The sequence below is a fragment of the Mus pahari genome, chromosome 5 (genome assembly GCF_900095145.1).
Source record: "Mus pahari chromosome 5, PAHARI_EIJ_v1.1, whole genome shotgun sequence".
In the NCBI taxonomy this organism is placed as follows: Eukaryota; Metazoa; Chordata; class Mammalia; order Rodentia; family Muridae; genus Mus; species Mus pahari.
In genome coordinates, this window is record NC_034594.1 from 117423900 (window position 1) to 117446243 (window position 22344).

The window sequence follows — 22344 nt, forward strand, 5'->3', positions numbered from 1 at the left end:
ACACACATGATATGCACTCACTGATAAGTGGATATTAGCCCAGAAACTTAGAATACCCAAGATACAATTTGTAAAACACATGAAACTCAAGAAGAACGAAGACCAAAATGTGGACATTTCGCCCCTTCTTAGAATTGGGAACTAAACACCCATGGAAGGAGTTGCAGAGATGAAGTTTTGAGCTGAGACGAAAGGATGGACCATCCAAAAACTACCCCACCCATAATCAGCCATCAAACGCAGACACTATCGCATACACCAGCAAGATTTTGCTGAAAGGACCCTGATATAGCTGTCTCTTGTGAGGCTTTGGCAGTCCCTGGCAAACACAGAAGTGGATGGATGCTCACATTCATCTATTGGATGGAACACAGGTCTCCCAATAGAGGAGCTAGAGAAAGTAACCAAGGAGCTGAAGCGGTCTGCAACCCTATAGGAGGAACAACAATATGAACTAACCAGTAACCCCAGAACTCCTGTCTCTAGCTGCATATGTAGCAGAAGATGGCCTAGTCGGCCATCATTGGAAAGAGAGGCCCCTTGGTCTTGCAAATTTCATATGCCCCAGTACAGGGGAACACCAGGGCCAAGAAGTGGGAGTGGGTGGGTAGGGGAGGAGGGAGGGTATAGGGAACTTTCAGGATAATATTTGAAATGTAAATGAAGTAAATACCTAATGAAAAATTGGGGGAAAAAAAACGATATGACAATTGAATTGTGACGTACTCAAGACTTGTATTTCTAGATGAGCTAGAAAACATGTAACCACTGTTAGCTAGCTACTTTCCAAATTTTCTTAAAGACATGAAATCCTTTTAGTTAAATGCTTTATATCTAGGGATTTGTCTAGATATAAATTTACTTATATAATTTACTCATATTTGACAAAGTTAAGTTAAAAAACAAATTTAACTGTTCATAAACGAAATTCCTTCCTTTAGGTCTCTAGTCTAAGTGGAGGCTACGTGGTTCATTCCACATTTCCATATGCACCAAACTCTACTTAAAGAATATATACAATTCTATAATGCCCCCATGTTATTACATATTGCACTGGCAGGTATATTTTTGTATTCCCAGGTCGTCCTTCTCTCCCCATCCCCCAAGTCCAGGCTTAAATAACTGTCAAAGGCCAGTTCTGGCAGTGTGCTCAGCAATTAGAGGAGCTATGGGCGAGCCGTGCAAGAGAAAGAGTAAACAGCTTTGGAAGTCATGGAGGTTGGACCAGCAGTTGGTCAGTACAACCATGACAGATGTGCACTCCGTGACAGATGTGCACTTCGGAGAGGCCATAGCACTTCATGTTGTTATGGAGTTTCACTCTGCTTTGTTGCCCTGAAGGTCACCACTTCCCTCATTATCTGAGTTGTATGACAACTCTAAGGGGGCAGTATCACTGGCATTTACAATAATAATTATGATTGATCTTTCTCAATTATTGCTGCTAGAGCAGGTTAATGAATTAACCACCACCCTTAGAAAGAATTTAGAAATGCAGATTGTTAGTAAAGTTAGGATGTTTCTGTGGCTTTGATGTGGAGAAACTTGGGGAACAAAAGTTCAGAAAGGCATACTCTTGAGAGTTGAGTGAGGAATCTTTGAGGTTAGGAAACAAGAGTGGCAGCCTGACTAGTACTAGCTGGCATGTCTCTCTTGCTAAAGCTGGGATGGTGACCAAAGCCATGATTAATCTCTTTTACCCATTTTTGCTCTCGACTTCCCAATATGATTTAATAAAAATTACCATATGTTGGTATACAGCCTGAAGATTTAAAGCAGAAATGACTGATTGCATCTTATATGTATAAAAGTTAGATTTCTGATTCTAAAATGATTGATCCTTTCTTTGTAACTGCAAATTGCAGCCTGCCAGTAAGAGAACTGCTTGAGAAAAATACCTTGCTTGCTTACACTTTGCTTAGACACAAACGTAGTGGGTTCTTAGGATTAATTTGATTTTTGCCTGTAAAATGTAAAACATTTAATCATGTAAGGGTGTTTGAATATGAGGTTTTTTGTTTTTGTTTTTTTTAACTTATACTCACTTGAATCATTCACTTAAAGAAAAATAGAATGTAACTACATTGTAATTTTTATACTGAGTGAAAGATTTTGCTGGAGGATATAAGCTGTGGGGGAAAAAAAAAAAATCAAGTTGCTGGAGCCGTGCTTCATCCACCAAGTGTGTGTCTGCTTTACATAGTCGCCAAAGCTACATTTCCTCCTTGGATTGCTGAACACACTGCCAGAGCTAACAAACTCTAGCAAAAACTAGCAAATGAACATGTCAAATATTAAACCAATACTCCTTCAAACTGAGAAATACCATGTAACAAAACTTTTTCATACAACGAAAGTGCTCACAAAAATAATTACCTTAACTTTGGGCGGGTGGGAGGGAGGGTGGGAAGGCATGGGCACATCTGAGATATTATAAGATACTCAGTTTAGACTCAATTTCTTCTATCAGTTCAAACTTCAGTGTACTTGTGTAGAGCACATGAAAAAGCAGCATAAGATACTAAGAGTTGAAGATTTCAGAACCTGATACTTCACATTTGATTGTGAAAACCCTTTTCTTTTCATAATTAACCTGTTGTTCTGACAAAATACCTTGAACAAGGACTGACAAGATGACTCAGCAGAAAAAGGTGCCTGCTGCCAAAACTAACAACCTAAGTACAATGCCCAGAACTCACACAGTAAAATGAGAAACAATTCCCCAAAAATGTCCTCTAACTTACATATGTGCTCTGTGGACTACTCAGTGTACACACATACAAGCTCACAAATATACTAAAAAACTGGCAAAGGCAGCCTACCAGGGAAAGGGTTTATTTTGGCTTACAGTTCCAAAGAGATACAGCTCATTATTGCAGGAAAGCCAATGACGCAGGAAAGGAAGGCATGGAGGAGGAAGCAGGAGGCGAGCACAAAGTGCAGCCAGGATAGAAAGCCTCCAGGTCCATCCCCAGTGCCTTTCTTCCACTTGTGAAACTTCCACAACTTTCCCAAATAGCATCACTGGGTTGGGAAACAAGTATTCAGACACATGAAACTATTGGGACATTTAACATTCAAATGCCAATACCCCTTAACTTCCATTTCTATACACACACACACACACACACACACACACACACACACTTGAGCAAAGTGATTTACTACACATCAGTAACTTCCTTCTACTCCTTTGTTTTGTATACTGATTTTGAGAAATTACAAATTGAGTTCATATTAATCCACAGAATATAAAATGGGAGAATCTTCAAGGTGATTTTTTTGTTTTACCTTGTCATTTCTGAACCTCTTATGTAATCTTCATTAGACTGACAAACCACAACTTCTTATCCTTCCATTCTAAAAAATGTATATAACTGCTTCTCTAATGTAGCTATACTTCATGAACATTATTCTCTGAATCCATTGTCATTTGTCACTCTTTTTCCTTTTCTTTTTTTCCTTCTTACTAGAAAGTGCTCTTTAGCTTATCTTAAGTCTGGCAAAGATTTCATAGAAACTGTAGGAATATACTATTAGTGGTTACATGATGGATCAGCAAAAATCATTTTTTAAGTACCAAGAAAGGATAAACTCTGAAGTATTTCAATAGTAACCTTGTCTAGCAACTATTTTAAAAAGTGATTATAGAACTTAGTGCTCAGCAGCACAGGCTTAACTTCTATAGGAAAAAAAATAATAATCCAAATTTGCATAGAATACCATGAACATAGAACAAAGAATTGTTAAATAAGGAGATATATAGCCTTTGAAACAAATCTTAACCAAAAATAAAAGTATCATCATAAAAATGTCCTTTAACTCTTCATCTACATCAAATTACTCAAAATGTCCTCTATGATGTAAGTTTATATATGATTGTTACAGTGTCACATAACTTATTTTGTTGATGATTTCTATAATTCTTGATGGGATCTAATCACCTAAGAAGCAAGCCTCCAGTCATGTCTGAGACTGTCTAGATTATGTTAGCCTCTGGAAATGTCTGTGACAGATTATCTAAATCACATTAATCAAGGTGAGAAGAGTCATCCTGAATGTAGGTGGCACTACTTTCAGGTGCTAGGATCCCATACTACATGAACAGGAGAAAGCGAACGGAGCTAACTCTTCATTTCCCTCTGCTTCCTGACCATGGATGCAATGTGATCAGCTTCCTCAAGCTCCTGCCTCAGTAATTTCCCTTGATAATGAACTGTACCTTTAAATTTCAAATTAAAATAAACCCTTCCTTCTATAAGTTGTTTTTGCCAGATATTTTGTGATATAAACAAATAAGTAATCAAATCTTTAACTCAAATTGAGGAAAAGATAATCCAGTAAATAATATTAAAAATATAGGTTTTAAAGATTCTGTAAAACTATACATTTTAACTTCTTTATGTTTTCCTGCTATGAATAAAAAAGATTAAGGATGTTGGCCAAACTTTAATAAGCATTTTGTGTATATCACCATAATTTAAGACCTGCTTTCAGAATGCTGATGACTAAAATCAGCACTCAAGAGAAATGGCCTTTCGGTATATTTTAAGCAAACCATTATTTTCTTCAGATTACTACACATCAAAAACAAGACCATCTAGAAAAAAAAAAGTCAGAATTACATATATATATATATGTATTTTTATATATATATATATCTATATGTATATATAGATATATTTTTTTTTACCTGGTCTAGGTACAGGCTGGGCTGCAGGAGTTTGAGTCTTACGAGCAGATGCACCTTCCTTTAAAAGATAAAAATTGATGTATGACATCACATCAAAGTTCACTTAAATAACAAACACTTTAAAGAGATCTCATAAAGCTCTCCCATTCATTTAGTTTCCCATTTGGCCAAGGCCTATAAGTTTAAAAAACAAAATTTAAATAAATATTTAATAAGAGGCTAAGACAGGCAGACTACTATGTGACTGAGAACAGTTGGTGCTATATAGTGAGTTGTAGGCCAGTCTGAGCAACGTATGAGATCTGGTCTCAAAAAGTCCCACCCCTAAAAAATTTACCAGTGACACAGTCAGAGCTGCTGGTAATGACAGTCCATTTTAACAAAATAGACCCTAAAACCATGAGGCAAAACAAACAAGCAAACAAAAGCCTTCTTTATGTTTTATATTATTTTAAAAGAAGGTATAGTAATGAAAATGAACAGTGTTACCAATGAACTACTACTAAAGGGAAGTAAAATTTTTAATAATTTGTTTAACTGCTAAATAAAATAGTATTTTCAAAAATGGTACTACTTTTGTAACTTTTGAAGTCAATTTTCAATGAAGGGCTGCGGGTCAAGCTTAAGGCCATGTACACATTAGATACAACCTAGTCTATTTTAAAGCCAATCCTAACCTTTTTCCCACAAAAATGCCAAAATGGATAAATGACACATAATCTCAAGTTAAAAAGATCTAATAACCCTGTGGTGGTTGTTTGAATATGCTTGGCCCAGGGATTGACACTATTAGGAAGCATCTCTTTCTAGCTGCCTTTGGAACAAGAAGCAGAGATCTCAGCTCCTCCAGGGCCATACCTGCCTGCCATGATAGTGAACTGAACGTCTGAACCTGTAAGCCAGCCCCAATTAAATGTTGTCCTTTTCAAGAGTTATTGTGGTCATGGTGTCTCTTCACAGCAATGAAAGCCTAACAAAGATAGAAGTTGGTACCAGGAGTGGGGTATTGCTGTGATGGGTCTGACCATGCTTTTCTTTGGAAGAATGTTGATTTGGGGACTTTGGATTTGGAAAGCAGTGGAAATCTTTAAGTGTGGCGTAATGAGCTATCCTAACAAGAATATAGAAGAATTTGTTGCTGAGGGTTATTTGAACTGTGGAAGCCTGGCTCCAAACGTTTCAGAGGAGAAGCATTTTATACGTGACTTGAGAGACTGCTTTTATGATATTTTGGTAAAGAATGTGGCTGGTTTTTTGCCATTGTCCAGAGAGTCTGCCTGAGGCTAAGGTTTAGAGATTTAGATTAATTGCTTTGACAAGGGAAGTCTCAAAAAAACCTGATATAAATTCTGTTATGTGGTTACTAAAGCTCACTTTTATGAAGAGCCTCTTGGTGAAAATGAGCAAGCTTAAAAAGTACAAGTATGGTTCATAGAATAAAGGAGTACTGTTCCATGAAGTAGAATGGAGCTGAATCCTATGTTCAAGGAGATAAACAGATTAAGAGTATGTTTGGTGACTTTTGGATAAGAGGTCACCCAGATAAGCTGGATGTTTATGCATTTGCCATTGAACAAGGAATAATTATATCTAGGCGTTTTTATTATCTTGTTATTGCTTTCATTTGGACTTTTAATCTGGAATGAGCTACAATCCACAAATGGAGGACACAGGTTTTTGACCCGGATCTTGAGAAATAGTGGCTATGAAAAGCTTAGGTCCAGGCAAGGTAGTGCAAGCCTTTAATCCCAGGAGATAGAGGCAAGCAAATCTCTGTGTTCAAGGCCAGCCTGGAACAGAACAAGTTCTAATTAGAGAAAATCTTAGGTTCAGGTGATAGCACACACATTTAATCCCAGCATTCAATGATAAAGACATACAGATCTGTGACTTCAAGGTCAATCTACAGAGCAAGTTCTAGGACAGCCAAGCCTAGACAGTGAAGGATTTGGAAAACAAAAAAGGCTGGTGATAATGTAATAGAACAAGGCGGGCCATGTTCCAGTTCCAACAAGCAGCAGAACTGGCAGTGTTGGCCATGTAGCACTGGGTTTAGAGTCCAAAATAGAAGGGACTACTGGGACAACTGATGTTGGTTAACTGGAGCTAAGAAATTAGTGGTGATTAATTTCCAGTCCCTAGATAACTATGTAAAATAGTTAATTTTATAATAAGCATGATAAAAATCAGACCTGTTTCAAAATCTAGCACTGAAATGAAAAAATATTTAGTTCTTGTCTTGGGCTGAAATAAAATATAGGAACATCAAACATAGGAGCCACACTAAAACAAACAGAAAGGAGACCAATGTAGGCAAGACTGGGCTTATGGTTCCCTTCTTGTGTTATTTAACTCCAATGGCTCAGTGTCTGAAATGTTCTAACCCCATTTCTTGTCAATCTTTTTAAAATCAAGGATACATGATGGAACTTACACATAACAATAAACAGATGATTCCCAAAGTTACTGCTATTTTATATCATGCAAACCACTCAGAACCAGAAACTCTGTGAACAAAGGAATATTTTTTGTGTATTTAGTAGAAATAAGAAATTAGGAAGCTTTCTATAAATTTCAATTCCTTAAGGGTAATTATAGATATGTCTAGGAAAATTTTAAAACAAAAAATTAAACAAACAACAACAAAAAGAACAGTTGGATAGCTTGGATCAAAATGTCCAAAATAATGGATACCTTTTCTCCCCCTTAGGCCCACGTTATAAAAAATAAAAACAGACCTATGTAAGCAATACTTAATACACCACTAACAAGTAGAAAACCTAGCAAGGCAAAATTTGCAAAATTAGACAAAGAAACCTGCCACATTTATGGAATTAGTTTAACCACAGAATTCAGATTTAAAAGAAACTAGACTAAAGAAAGAATTTTTACAAGGTTGAGACATAACACATTTTTACCATTTCTCTTGCCTGAAAACCTGAAGTTCTTAGAAAACATCACTAAAAAAAAGTTTATATCATTGCTACTATTTTTCTATACTGTAAGCTGTTAGTCAACTTAAATTTCAAGGAAAAAAAGTAGATATTATTTAAATTCTTGCTTACTGTATACATGAGTACTATGCCTGATACACACTATGCCTGGTTACCAATCTTAGGGATCTTCTTGTCATATAAACACTTGCTCCATAGAAAGCAGTAGAAAAAAAATTGTCACTAGTGGGTAATTCAGGCTTGAAGCCAACAAAGACAGGAATCATTGTTGAGTTATCCATAAAGCCCTTAGTAACTGAGATCCATAATAAATCCAATTCAGTACCAAAAAAAGGACATCTCAGAGGCGATGTATATGCCAGTTGTTCTGGGATGATCAGTACACATTGTATAAAATGTCTCATTGGTACCTCACCAATATGTATAACTACCGTAAATTAAAAATAAAAACACCTTTTAATACAATTAAAGAAAGACATTGTGGAGGATATAGATAAGAAGTAGAGAACTTATCTAGCACTGTCCTGCTCTAAGTATCATCAAAGGATGGACTTAAAATATACTAAAAATAATTGGCAGAATAGTTATTTTTCTCCTTCCCTAGAAAAAGGATGGAAAATTTATTCAGTAAATCCTCATATTACCAATAATTAATAAGCTATGCCTTAATGTACATGTTAGCACATAGCAGTGTGGTATTAACATTTAATGAAAAAAGTCAAAATGCATTCAGTATTCTATTAATGATTCCTGGGGTACTATGTCAATATTTGGGTGGGAACATTCACAATTTCTTCAGCAGCCATGTAGTATAATGTTTAAGAGTAGATCACAGGAATTCAGATTTTAAAATTTTAAATAAACCTGTTTCAAAATTTTAAACTAACCCTCTTTCCTATCAGTAATTAGCTGGTATTTAGGTTACAGAACTCTGGGTACCAGTTCCTCATCTGTAAAATAGATATTAGAAAATTAAACTATCATAAGCGAATATCATTTATAACCAGCTCAGGTACTTACAGCTCAATCTAATTTGGAATAGACAATAATTGTACAGACCTCTAACCTCAGTTAAGCCCCAATATTAGGAACCACTGATGTTAAAAAGGCCACTTCTACTTTGAAGAAATAATTTAAGCAGAATCAATAATTTGTCTATGAAGACAAGAAAAAAAGACAGTGAAGAATATAGTATAGAGCTTTAAGAGCCAAATAGTAAGAAACAGGGGTTTTATTCCTCTTCTAACTTAGGAAAGCCAAAGTTCTAAGCCTTAAGTTTCTCCTTATAGTTCTTTTTCCTTCTTTTATTTTTTCCATTCTATCATTTCTAGGGGGTGTAAGACACAAACTAGGACAGTCATAGGGTACACCTAAACCAAGAAAGCACATAAGTAACATGAAGATAAGTAATTGAATACTATTAGAGGAAATATAATTTTTATTCCCCTGAAATAGTATATCATGGTCTGTGAAAATGAATGAAGGCTGTATCCCTAAAAATATATAGCATAAGCTCTAAAACTATATAATTACTGTCTTTAGAATGTCAGAGGGGAAATGTTAGTTATGGCCATAAAAACAAGTAACAAAAATTCCTGCCGAGTGCTCTCCTGGGGGGGGGGGGTGCCCAAATGTCCAGGCACTTAGTTAAGTATACCAGAGAAGGATTTCAGAGTCTCTAATACTTAAGGAAAAAAAACAAACAAACTGTTTGATGGCATTTTACTAAACCATTTACTAAAGTATTAAACATTATTAGAAGCAACAGATTCTAGCTCATCACTATACTTATTTAAACACACATCTGTAATCTATATAAGCATACTATTTTCTATATAAGAAGCAAAAGTTCCGAAGTTTTCTCTACCAAGGTTTTTAGTCAAAATGCAACCAATCCTGCAGAACTACTCACCAATCTTCAAGAAAATCTATGCGTGTGTGTTCTATGTACTATATCATTTTTAATTCTGTGATGCACATTATTTTACATGAAAAAAATTAATGCTGATAACAAGAAAGTGATTTAAAATTAAATTTACTACTTTCAAGAACACTAAGAACTGCACAGAGCAAAAAAGTAGGCAGTGTCACAACATTAAGTAATTCAAGGCAACTGACTTAGATAAGCTAGAGAAAATAGGGAGGAAATCTAAGTTATGGACAACAGATAACGAATGAGTATTAACTAGACTAGCAAATCAGAACAATTAGACAAAAACTTTAAGAGCAGGAATGCACTGAAAGAGTTAATTTACACCAACTTAACATGTAAAAAGCTTTTATCACTGCTCTACAAAAGCCTGTAAGAAACATGAAAGCCACCATCCAACACAGAAAATATTTAGAAAGCCTGTACATAAGTTCAAATAAAGATTAAAAAAAAAACATAACCTCCATTTCATCATAATACTTGCATTTGTTCTGAATAAATATAATGTATCACATAGAAGGAAGATTTCTAAGCTTTCCCCTACCTTGGGTTTTTAGTCAAAATGAACGCAAACAATCACGTGGGACTCAGCCAAGCAGTGACGTTAAATTCTGCTCTGTCAGAGACAGCATCTGTCAAGCCCACATTTAAACTGCTGCCTGCTTGTGCAGCACAGAAGAACCGTGCATTTCACATTACAGACTAAAACCCCAGGAAACAGCTCAAAAAATCCTTCCTGCAGCTGCCAGGCAACCACGACGGAGAGAGGCAAAGCCTTTTTTTTCCCCAATGCAACTGAAACACTAAACCCCAGCTCTGCTGCTTAACATTGCAGCTCAGCGCTATTACTAGAAATATGGATACTGAGAAGAGAATACAGCACTGCATTGTCCAGCCGGGAATACAGCAGATGTAAAGAGCTTCAATGCATCAACTGTCGGAAAGAGTCAACTGTGCACCAAATACAACAGACAGCTACAGCTCTTTTGTTTAGTGAAAGAGAGAAAATGAAAGAAAGGAAAAATCTCTGAAGACTAGGATATAGACATATGAACAAGAAGGGTAACTTGAAGACACCCCGACAGATGGACACTTTGGATACTGTGAAAAGCAATCACAGGAGGCAGACTGTTGGGGGATGTGCGCATGTTCGATAGCATCGTTTTTTTGCTGAAGTGATGGCGTGCCAAAAGTATTTTCAGTAGACATAATCCTCTCCATCTAATGGTCTGACCAAGAAAGAAAGGTATGTTGCTGTCTTGTGTACGATGTTCATTAAATGTGTTTTAATTTCATAACCCTATAGGCACTAATACACTTGATAAACAAGTTCATACAGTTCACTGCCCTTGAAACTATGAAAGGGTTTCTAAATACATGATTTTAAATTTGCCTTTTCTACTAGACAAACTGTCGTTGCTTTATTCAATTTAATAATTGGGAGTAATTCTGCAAGATTGTAACATTACAAAGAAAATCAAATAGTAACTAGATTTACTGAAAAGGTTCTCTGAGAAATTAAACTTAAAAAAAAGAGCTCTCTAGCCCTTTTTTTTTTTAAAAAAAAAAAAAAGGCAATTCTCTAGTAAATTAGGTCAAATTGATTCCTTATCTAATAAATTAAAGCACGTTCTTTAAAATGTCTATCACGAGACAGTGGAGTAAAATTATATTAAATAGCATGAATATGAACTTAATATATTGAGGTATTTTTGGAAAATCCTTTCAAAACAAAATCTTAACATTTCATAGTAATATATTCTCTCTAATATCTATCTCTTCAGATAGAGATAGAAACACAATTCAGGAGTACATCAGCAAATTTTAAGTGTTACTGAGCTACAAGAAGATACTACAAGTTACAACATTAGCCATCAGATTAAAACGCTAGTGAGTTTATGCAAAACATAACACCACCACAGTAGTCAGTCACATGTTATTACAGTATCAACGAATACAACTTTAAACAAAGAGGTATCAATAGTTGTTCTAAATACATTGGTGAAAACAGGGAGCTTATAAGTAACAGTGATTCTAAATAAGTGTAAGACTGTCCTGGAGGTAATTATACAAGTGAAATGAAAAATCTAGCATAAAATAGTTTAATATGCAGCATCCATTAATAATGGTCAAATACAAGGTCAAATAATATCCACAGTGGGTTTCTAAGCTTTATTTACATGTGATAATGACCTGCTTATTGCCTCTACATGTGTCTGCAGGACAGAAATAAACTATCCTGGGGACAATTAATGTTAAGAGTGCTCAGGGCTCAGGGACTCAAAAATATTCCTAAAATCTTACAAACCTTTTAAGTATTTTGATTCTTCCTCTCACTTTCATAAAACTTACTACCCTACTAACAATCACAAAAAGAAAAAAAAAATTAAATCTGTAGAAGCACTGTGTTGTAAAATTAAGATTGAATGAGTGTATTAGACTTTGTCATATCAACAGATTCCTAGTCATAAGTATCTTTATTCTGATAAAAGTTACAATCAGAAACTAATCAAAAAGAATTTTAAAAAACCCAGCCTCTCTTGGTATCTTTATTAGAAATTAAGCTGTATAAACTAAATATTTCAAAGCTTTAAAAGTATACAAGCTTTTCTTATCAAAGCATCATTTAAATCTGGGAATGTCCCTAGAAACTAATATATTTATATCAACTTTTCAAAGTCAAAGGACAGAAACTCTACAGGAGGATACATTAAATAGTAACATCCTTACAAACTTCGATCTATAAGATGTAAAAACACACTTAAATCATAATAATTAAAACAGAAAATATCTATTTTTTAAATCTGTTAAAAGACATGGCAAAATTTTAACTCTTAGTTTTCTTATTTCCAAGAACTAATATTCAACAGGCATTAACCTGTGAATAATTTTATCATCTAACAAAAAAAATAATTACAGCAATTTTACTTTCTTAACAGCATACACATACAACACAGACACGGAGACAGAGAAAGACAGATCTCTATCATGAGAAACTTTAGGAAAAAAATGAATTTAAGGCTAGATGCATGTTATCAAATAGGTGTATTTGTATAGGAATTCCAAGCTCTCCTAGATTAATACTTAAAAACATGCAATTCTTATAAAATTTAAATTAGAACATACCTCCATTTTATAAAATCATAATAGAACCACATATGAATATATAAAATTACAACAAAATTGTTGAATATTAGTTCTTGAATAAGAACAAAACTAAGAGTTAAAATTTTGCCATGTCTTTGAATACATTTTTTTAAAAAAAATACATCTTTTTTGTTTTAATTATAATAATTTAAGGGTGTTTTTATATTTTATAGGTTGAAATGTGTAATATTCCTGTACTATTCAAACCCTTTGGAACTTCAGGGACATTGTTTTCTTGTAAACAATGTGTCTTACTGCCTTCATCCGTTTAAGTTCTTCTATCCATTCATTGATATATCCTACCTTGAACTGTTTTTCTCTAACAAAGTTTGCACTTTTAAAGACTCTGAGTGATGAGTGCTCAGCCATGTTCTAAGCACTGTTATATCAACACAAAGCTGATACGTTTATATTTATAATACTTGAAACAGATCAAATGAACTTTCCAAAGTAACTTCACTTTTAAATTTATATACATAACCCTTTAATACCCAGTAGTCTCATTATGACGTGGGAGGGTGGGTGTCATTATCTACCACATAAAATAATTTTCGTATGTACTCTTTAAAATAGTTTTCTGCTTTAAGTAGAATGACAACTAGTAAGTACAGTCATGAAAAATTGTTTCTAAATCAGGCCATAAAACTCCGTAATTTCGAACTCATATCATGTAGAAACCATGTTGCAAGGAATATAATAGCTTTGTATGGTTAAGATTTAAATTCACGTAAATAAAACTAAGACCAAATTAGAATTTTTAGAAACTACTGTCTGTGTGTATGTGTGTGTGCACATGTGTGCATGTGTATGTGTATGTGATTAAATACTTTTTTAGGTTTGAGGTATAGTCTAGTAACTAAAAGCACCATTCATTTTCAGAAACAAGATCAAACCTTACTGCCTGTTACACATAGAAATCTGTTCAAATTCCCACCTACTTGCTCCTCCTAGTGGTTGTTACTAGAATAGTAATTCATTCATAGCCACCTAACACTTTCAAGCAGTAACTAACTGAATGGTGTGTGTGTGTAAATTTTATGCTACAATCACTCAATTTTTTGAGAACTTCCTTGTAAATTCTATTACTTTTCAAATGCATTTGTGTCGAGGTTAAGCTAAACTGTTATCAATCATAAGTAGATCATTATTGTGAGATAAATAAGCACAAGCATTTACACATATAATTAGAAATAAGTGGCTATGTTATAATTTTTATTTCCTTTGTTTAAAGAAATTATTTCAGTGTATAATAGAAAAATCACTTAAAGATCAAAAGAATTTAATAATGCTATTCTCAAAATTAATGACTTGTACTTTGGGTTTTTTTTTTTAAGAACTAAAAAAAAAAAGCCAAAACTTGATTATGTGTCTCTACTTCCTAAAACACCATTTATTGGAATTCAAACTACTTCTATGAACCCCAGTTCTTCATCTAGAAACACCTATGAATAGGAAAAAAGAGGAAAAAAATTAGCGAATACAAATAAGTTTATGCTATGCTGAAAAGCCTCTTGCAAAATAGCCAGTTTTCCCTAAGAGGCATGACTAATTTCTTATGAACTTCTGAATGATCTAGAACTATAAGTGTAATGCTACTATAAAGTCTTTAAAGTTAAACTAATTTCTGGCATTGCAGATCATGCAAAAAAGTGTAATTCAATAATATTTTAAAATGTATTTTATGGAAAGTGTAATTTAAATCAGTTCACAATAGTAGGAGCTACTGTCTATATTTTTCAAGAAGTCCAGAAAAACTGCAAAATACACATCATTTGCCAAAACCATTGATAAATAAGACTGATATCCTGGATATATACTATTTAGGGTGGATGGTTAAAATTAGCAAAGTATTGTAAAGTGTTATTTATTGCTGTCTAAAATCTCACACTGAACTCACTAAACCCTAAAAATTAATTTTGACAGGTGTATCTTCTCACTGACTTTTTTGACACGGGAGATGGGGGGAAAAGACTGGAAATGTGCCAAGCAGTGTACTGTGACTAACTGAACTCTGCCACAATTAAACCTGCACCGTCTGTTCCAAAACCAATACATGTCCTTTTTCCAAAAAAGGCCACTGACTGTGCACCATACCACCATGGTATGTCAAATCAATTTTAATTAATGTCAATAAATTTTCCATCTGTTCTGAAGGCCCTCTTACAGAGCCTTTGTCAGAAATCTAAAAGCATTTTTCCTGTCTACATGACACAACATTAAAACCCTTTAGGTCAAAGGGACAGATGAGCAGAGCTATCGAGATCATTAAGTGAGTAAAATAAAATTAATCTATCACTTATCTTCCGAGTGTTCATTACACACAAGAATATTTTTTAGTGTTCATTACACACAAGAATATTTTTTAAAGACATAAATCTTGTTGTCGGTGATTTTATGTTGCCTTGTCCAGTTTTTCTCTCAGCTTAAAAAGGTCCTTTTATTAGCTGACTTTTTAAGGCAGTTTGCAAGATTTTGCATTTTGTAAACCATTATGCTTCATCTTTATAGAATGACATCGAGGGACATGTACCTGAACCAGAAAACGATGAGTCAAGAACAGTATTGATTCAGGACGGACCAACAGTGTTTTGGGCCACATACATCTGCTATTACTGGATATTTACAACATGCTTCAGTGGAGAAGACGACACTGCTGCTTTGCAAAAATGACCTGGAATACCAAGAGGTCTCTGTTCCGGACTCACCTTATGGGTATACTTTCTCTAGTGTTCCTTTTTGCTATGTTTTTGTTTTTCAATCATCATGACTGGTTACCAGGTAGACCAGGATTCAAAGAAAATCCTGTGACATACACTTTCCGAGGATTTCGTTCTACAAAAAGTGAGACAAATCATAGCTCCCTTCGGAACATTTGGAAAGAAGTAGTTCCTCAGACTTTGAAGCCTCAAACAGCAACTAACTCCAATAACACAGAGTTATCACCACAAGGAGTTACAGGACTAGAGAACACTCTCCGTGCCAATGGAAGCATTTATAATGAGAAAGGTACTGGACGTCCAAACTCTTACCATTTCAAATATATTATCAATGAGCCTGAAAAATGTCAAGAAAAAAGTCCATTTTTAATACTATTAATAGCTGCAGAACCTGGACAAATCGAAGCAAGAAGAGCTATACGGCAAACTTGGGGCAATGAAACTTTAGCACCTGGCATCCAAATCACACGGGTTTTTTTGTTGGGCATAAGTATTAAGCTAAATGGCTATCTTCAACATGCAATTCAAGAAGAAAGCAGACAGTATCATGATATAATTCAGCAGGAATACTTAGATACATACTATAATCTGACCATTAAAACACTAATGGGTATGAACTGGGTTGCAACATACTGTCCACATACTCCGTATGTTATGAAAACGGACAGTGACATGTTTGTCAACACAGAATACTTAATACACAAGTTATTAAAGCCAGACCTGCCTCCTAGACATAACTATTTTACTGGCTATCTAATGAGAGGATATGCACCGAACAGAAACAAAGACAGTAAGTGGTACATGCCACCAGACCTTTACCCAAGTGAGCGCTATCCTGTCTTCTGCTCAGGAACTGGTTATGTTTTTTCTGGGGATCTGGCAGAGAAGATATTTAAGGTTTCTTTAGGTATCCGTCGTTTGCACTTGGAAGATGTATATGTAGGAATCTGTCTTGCCAAGTTGAGAGTTGATCCTGTGCCCCCTCCCAATGAGTTCGTGTTCAATCACTGGCGAGTTTCTTATTCTAGCTGTAAATACAGCCACCTAATTACCTCTCATCAGTTCCAGCCTAGTGAACTGATAAAATACTGGAACCATTTACAACAAAATAAGCACAACGCCTGTGCCAATGCAGCAAAAGAAAAGGCAGGCAGGTATCGACACCGCAAACTACACTAGAAGACTATTTTTGTTCAAATGTGGAGTCTGTAAATATTGCTTAAAGCATGTATAGTTAAAAACTTGATTATATACATAGGACAAGTTTTAGTTCAACTCATCCCATAAAGGAATTCAAAGCTATTTTTTAAATTTCTGAATAAGATAATTCATACAATTGCAAATTATGACAAAAAGGTATCCCAAAAGAGTCTATTTAAATAACTATATAAGGAGATTCTCTATATTAACATGCAATAATAAGCATGCATACATAAATGGTTCAAGTCTTACATTAGGGACCAATACAATGTTATCTGCATACATTTTCTATATAAATCTTAAGAAATGAAGACAGTAAAAAGATTCCTAGATTTACTTTTGATTTCACCATATAACTAAATGTAAATAAGACAGTACTATTGATTTTAAAGGAACTTTGTAATTGTGCAAAGAACAAATTTTCTGACCTGACTCAGTTGCAATAAGATTTAGTTAAGTTATTCCATAAACTCATTTATAGCATTCAGGTGTTTGAGCAATGCAATTCTCATTCAAGAATATACTTTTAAAAATAATTTATAATTATTTTAATTTCTCTTATTAATGCTCATCTATACTGGGAAAATAATTTTGACATGATGTGATAAATGTGAAAAATTAATGTGTCTCAGGCTCAAGTTTTTATAAAATGAATTATTAAAGGTATCAAAATAGATAAATTTTGTTTCCTCATTGGTATTAAGGGTCAAGCCCATATTTCAATGGATTTTGCCTTTAGATTAAAATATTACACTCTTGGGGAGTGCTTTTATCTTCAACTATACCTGACTTCAAGTATGTCTGTAAAATAGAATCATATTCCTCTAGCTGAAATACGAGTAGTAACAAAACAGCACAGGGGTGATATGCGGTTTTAAATAAGGAACAAAAAAAATACAAGTGGTCATTTCATTCAATGTATTTTAAAAATGTATATCTGCAAACAGCAAGATATAAGAAAAGCTTATATTCTGAGAACAGGTGTGCATAAGACAACAGTTAATCATTTTATGGCACTTATTTCTTTCTCTCAGTGTCAAGTTTATAAACCTTTGGTTTTTAATTTGGTAGATGACAAATATTTACATCATCAATTCAAAACCATTTAGAGACTGTTGGGGAGAAAGCTTCTATGTTTGATAACCATTTGCTTTTAGAGTGGACAATATACTTAATGCACTTTTATCAAGGTACTATTGGTTTTTAAAATGTAAACAACAAAGCCCTGAACTGAATGCTATACAAATGTTCTCATATTTCCTTTGGCCCTATTATGAACTGTAACATCAATAACCACAAGCCCAGTAACTTTGAAACAGTGTATCTATGTAAATTTATAAATTTTAATTAAGTCAGAATATTTCCTATCAGAATTCTAATAATCATTTTTATCACTAAATCTAGTATGAAAGGATAATTTGACAGAAGCACAAAAAGCTTTATTTGTTAGTAATACAGAGTTCTACTTATATTAAATGTATAGCTCATTTTTTTAAATAAGAAGCCTAAGTATTCTATTCCACACTTAATGGTTATCAATAATCAGCTATGAAACATGCCCAGCTCTTAACTAAAGATTATTTTTCACTTAATTTATTCTATGTAATTGTAGTGAACAGAATTCCCTCACAAAAAGATATATACAGAGGACAACACCATACCACACCAGTGATCAAAGACAGAGACCCTGTCAGTGTACTGAGTCTCTCTGATTTATACCACAAAAGTTTAAAATGAAAACGGGAAGTATGTATGTTTTGAGCATCCTGTACAAGTATGTAAACAAAAAAAGAACTCCTAAGTGATATTTAAAAACTAAGATAGTATGGGATTACTGGGTTTAAAATACTGACTTTAACTCAGAGTTCTTAAAAATACTTAAGTGCTTAATATCAGGTATCAATTTAAAATTATTTCCATTAATTTGAAAAAAGAATTTAATCATGGTCTGAGTCCTCAGAGAGCATTAAACCAGTCAAATTATTAACGTCAAAAGTCTGTACTTTTGCCTTTGGGGGAACACGTTCTAACACAGCTTCAGCACTTGGAAAATAAGGCAGGGAGAGAGAGAGATCGAGGCAATTTTAGGTTAAACAATAAAATCCTAAGAAAACCATCAAACCTTACTTTAAAATAAAAATTCTATTATTAATTTATTTTTACATTTAATTTTCAGTAATATAAATGCTATCTTTATGAGCTGCTATATAATGTCTCACCAGTTGTTAATTATATCTTGTTTACCATAATACTGAAATTTTTGTATATAAGAAATGTTTGAAAATGACTATATTATATTGATTTGACCAAAAGAAAATTTCCAGAATCAACTGTGTAACACTAAACTCAAAGTGTTAATAGACATTTCAGAAGGAAAATGCAAATTTCAGTATTTACAATATTAGTTTTGAATAAAATTAGAAGTAATGAAATTCTTCAACAACTAAATAATTTGCATTTCTTTAATGTCTTTCATGCATATAAACATAAGCACATACACCTAACTGGAACTTTTTAAATACCTGATTCCCAAAAGTCAATAATAATAATAAAATAATAATAATAATAATAATAAAATACCAATAACACTGCACAATATTTACTGACTGTGGAAGCAGTGTACCTGGAACTGTTAAAATACACTTATTATTTCATACAATACTTTTACCACTAGAAGATAAAAAACTCATGCAAGAGGTTAAATACATTAAATCACAAGGCTAGTAATGAAAGGCTTCCACCTCAAAGATCATGCTCTCATCCACTATTATGATGTTCTGCTATGTATTTCATTTACGACAGAAGCTAACAGTTCTACAAAACCAAGCACAATTGGCTCATCCCACTATGCCTCATTCTCTGATTATTCTCTTTGGCCAGGTCCACAGATCACACAGCCACTGTTCACTCACTGGCACATGGCATCAGGTATTAAGGATAAATAAGAAAAGCGAAAGGAAAAGACATTTGGTCCCCTGGGTGTTTGCTCTTCTCTTGCAAATATTGGTGACCGGTAACTTTAATTTTGAAAAATTTGTGCACTGCTGTTTTAGGCCCTGGGTTACATCTGCTAATAGTAGGCAAGTACAGCAGTACATATATTTACCCACTGGACCAGTTCTCAGCTACTGATCTGTGGTGGGGTCAATGCCAACTCACCTGATTTAAGTCTAGCCAGGAGTACTGGCATATACCTTTAATACCAGGGAGAAGCATGGTGGATCTCAGTGTGTTCAAGGCCAGCCTGGTCTGCATAGCAAATTCAAAAATAGTCGGGGTTGCATAATAAAGAGATCATATCTCAAGAACAAACAAACCAAAGATACTACCATGCCTTTTCCTAGGTACCCAAATAGTGGAAAAGAGCATTGACTCACACAAGTTGTCCTCTGATCATTACAAGTGTGCACCATGGCATGTGTGAGTGCACGCGCGTGCACACACACACACACAAGTAAATGAAATAAAAAATATTTAAAGGAAAAAATAGATGCCAGATGATATAAAATTCAGTATTAATTACTCAAGCACCTACTCTCTTAAGCTTTTTAATGACTACTTTATTAATTCATGACATTGTAGTCAAAAAGAGAATCCAAAGTGAAGATGAACATTATAAGGGTTATTCATAACTACGCAAAACTAATTTCTACCAAAATGAAAGGCACGCAGGGTATGGAGAAGCCTACTTATACTAGACTTTGGCTACGTGGTAAGATGAGGCACAGGTCAATTACTTGAGCCCTGCAGTTCCAGATCTGCCAAAGCAACACAGTAATACTTCAAAATTAAGACAAAATAGATAGAAGGCAAACTTTAGAAATGAGTGAAACATAGCCTTATTAAACTCCCCTGCCAATTAATCAAGATACAAAAATATATTTTGAATGTTATACAGTTCATATTCTACAACTACACTGAAAAATCATGATCTTAAAGAAATGAAAATTAGCTACCTTTTTTCATGTTTTTGTCTATTTTGAGTCAATGAGTACCATTTAAACTTATACTGTATCTTTTCTTAAAGATTTACTTATTTTACTTTATGAGTATTCTGCCTGCATGCACATATATGTGTACCATGTGCGTGCCTGGTGCCATGGACCTGCTGAAACTGGAGTTACAGAGTTGTGAGCTTCCATGTGGGTGCTGGGTGTTGAACTTTAGTCCTCTAGAGGAGCAGCCAGTGCTCTTAATGGAATAAATGTACTCGTTAGAAGAAAACACATGAGCTTAGGTGCACAATCCCTCCTTTTTAACAACAGAGGAACTCTTTCTTCTATGATACAAAGAATTTAAGTGAAAATTTCAATTTCTGGATTATATTAGAAATAGCAATATAAGACAATGGAGCCTCAATAGTGTAAAATATTTTTTAATTACTTTTAATTAAGACATTTGTGAGACAAAAGTGGGCAGATCTCTAGGTGTTTGAGGCCAGGCTTTTCTACATAGGATGTTCAAGGATAATCAGAGCTGTGTAACAGACAAAATTGTCTCAAAAAAAATTTTTTTAATTAAATTATTTAGTCTGTGTTTACATGTGTTTAAGCACATGCCACAGCAAGCAGAGGAGAACTTGTAGGAGTTGGGTTTTTCCTACAACTATGTGATTTCCAAAATAGAACTCGGGCCATCAGACTTGTCCTGGTCCAGTGAATACTTCCAATGCTCAGGTTAAAGTTTCTAGATACCACTGCCTTAAAAAACAACCACTTATCATTGCGAAAATGGAAAATTCTTTCAGATCTGGAGTAGAAAATTTATCAGAATGCCAGAAATCAAGGGAAGAAGAAATTAATGAAGTAAAGTCAAAATATTTTAGGTCTCAACTTCAGAGGTGTCCCTACTGACCTAAGAAACCTGGGTGACTACTTGCAATGATTGATGTGTAAGTTTATCTCATTACAGTAACAGATATACTATAAATGTGTCATAATATTGTGTTTAACAGACAATAAAAATAAAATTTATTTTAAAATAAAATGGGTTTCAGCAACAAATTAATAAAACTCAGAAACATGTACATCTCTGAGATTACAATGATTATTAAAGAGAATTCTGCTCATACGATACAAAGAAATCAACTCTGGATTCAAAAAAACTAACAAAGAAAAACAAGAATGAAACAGTTACTACTTTGACTAAAACTGTAATTGAGTTAAAAATTAAAAACGTAAAATATGTACACAAATATGTACATGTGTTTATACACATTTACGTATGTACGTATTCAGTTCCTGCAAACAAATCCTTACACTGTTAAAGTTTATGTATTTTTAGCCACTGTATTCTTTAATTTTATCTATTTCTCCAAGTTTTTGGTTTGTTTGCTTACTTCTTGATGGTAGCCAAAAGCTAACTGATAAAAGACACAGTATGAGCAGACTCTGCACTAATAAAACCATTTCTAATATCGATGGGATTTTGCAAAATGTTAAGACCATGCCCACAGCTGCTCTACCACATGAACAAATTGGAGAAAAAAAAGAATCCAAGAACAATGTATCTGTTAAAGAACAGAAGCTGAAAACAGGCATAGGGGCTCATGACTTTAACCCAAGATCAGGAGGCAGAAGAACTATGAAATCAAAGCTAGCCTGAGTTGATAGCAAGGCATTTGCCAGTAAAATAAGTAAGTATATAAATAAATAAAAATAAAACACAAAGCTGACCATTGACTAGCATTTTCTTTTTCTTTTT

The 22344-nt window shown here is 34.1% G+C and overlaps 2 protein-coding genes across 3 annotated transcripts in view; one reads left to right on the top strand and one right to left on the bottom strand.

Moving 5' to 3' along the window:
- The window catches only part of B3galt2 (beta-1,3-galactosyltransferase 2), a 20554-nt gene extending 1796 nt beyond the window's left edge, over positions 1-18758 (top strand). Inside the window, exons 1-2 of one of the 2 annotated variants that reach the window (XM_021198425.1) lie at positions 10180-10823; positions 15233-17321. In XM_021198425.1, coding sequence (XP_021054084.1) covers positions 15352-16620 — 1269 coding nt within the window. In that variant the 5' untranslated portion in view covers positions 10180-10823; positions 15233-15351 and the 3' untranslated portion in view covers positions 16621-17321. Of the gene's footprint in view, positions 1-10179; positions 10824-15232 lie in introns of those variants that run through there. The other variant, XM_029538444.1, reaches the window with a different exon arrangement.
- Cdc73 (cell division cycle 73) overlaps positions 1-22344 on the bottom strand; it is a 94604-nt gene that overhangs the window by 24449 nt on the left and 47811 nt on the right. Inside the window, exon 11 of the mRNA XM_021198424.1 lies at positions 4694-4751. Coding sequence (XP_021054083.1) covers positions 4694-4751 — 58 coding nt within the window. The remainder of the gene's footprint in view (positions 1-4693; positions 4752-22344) is intronic.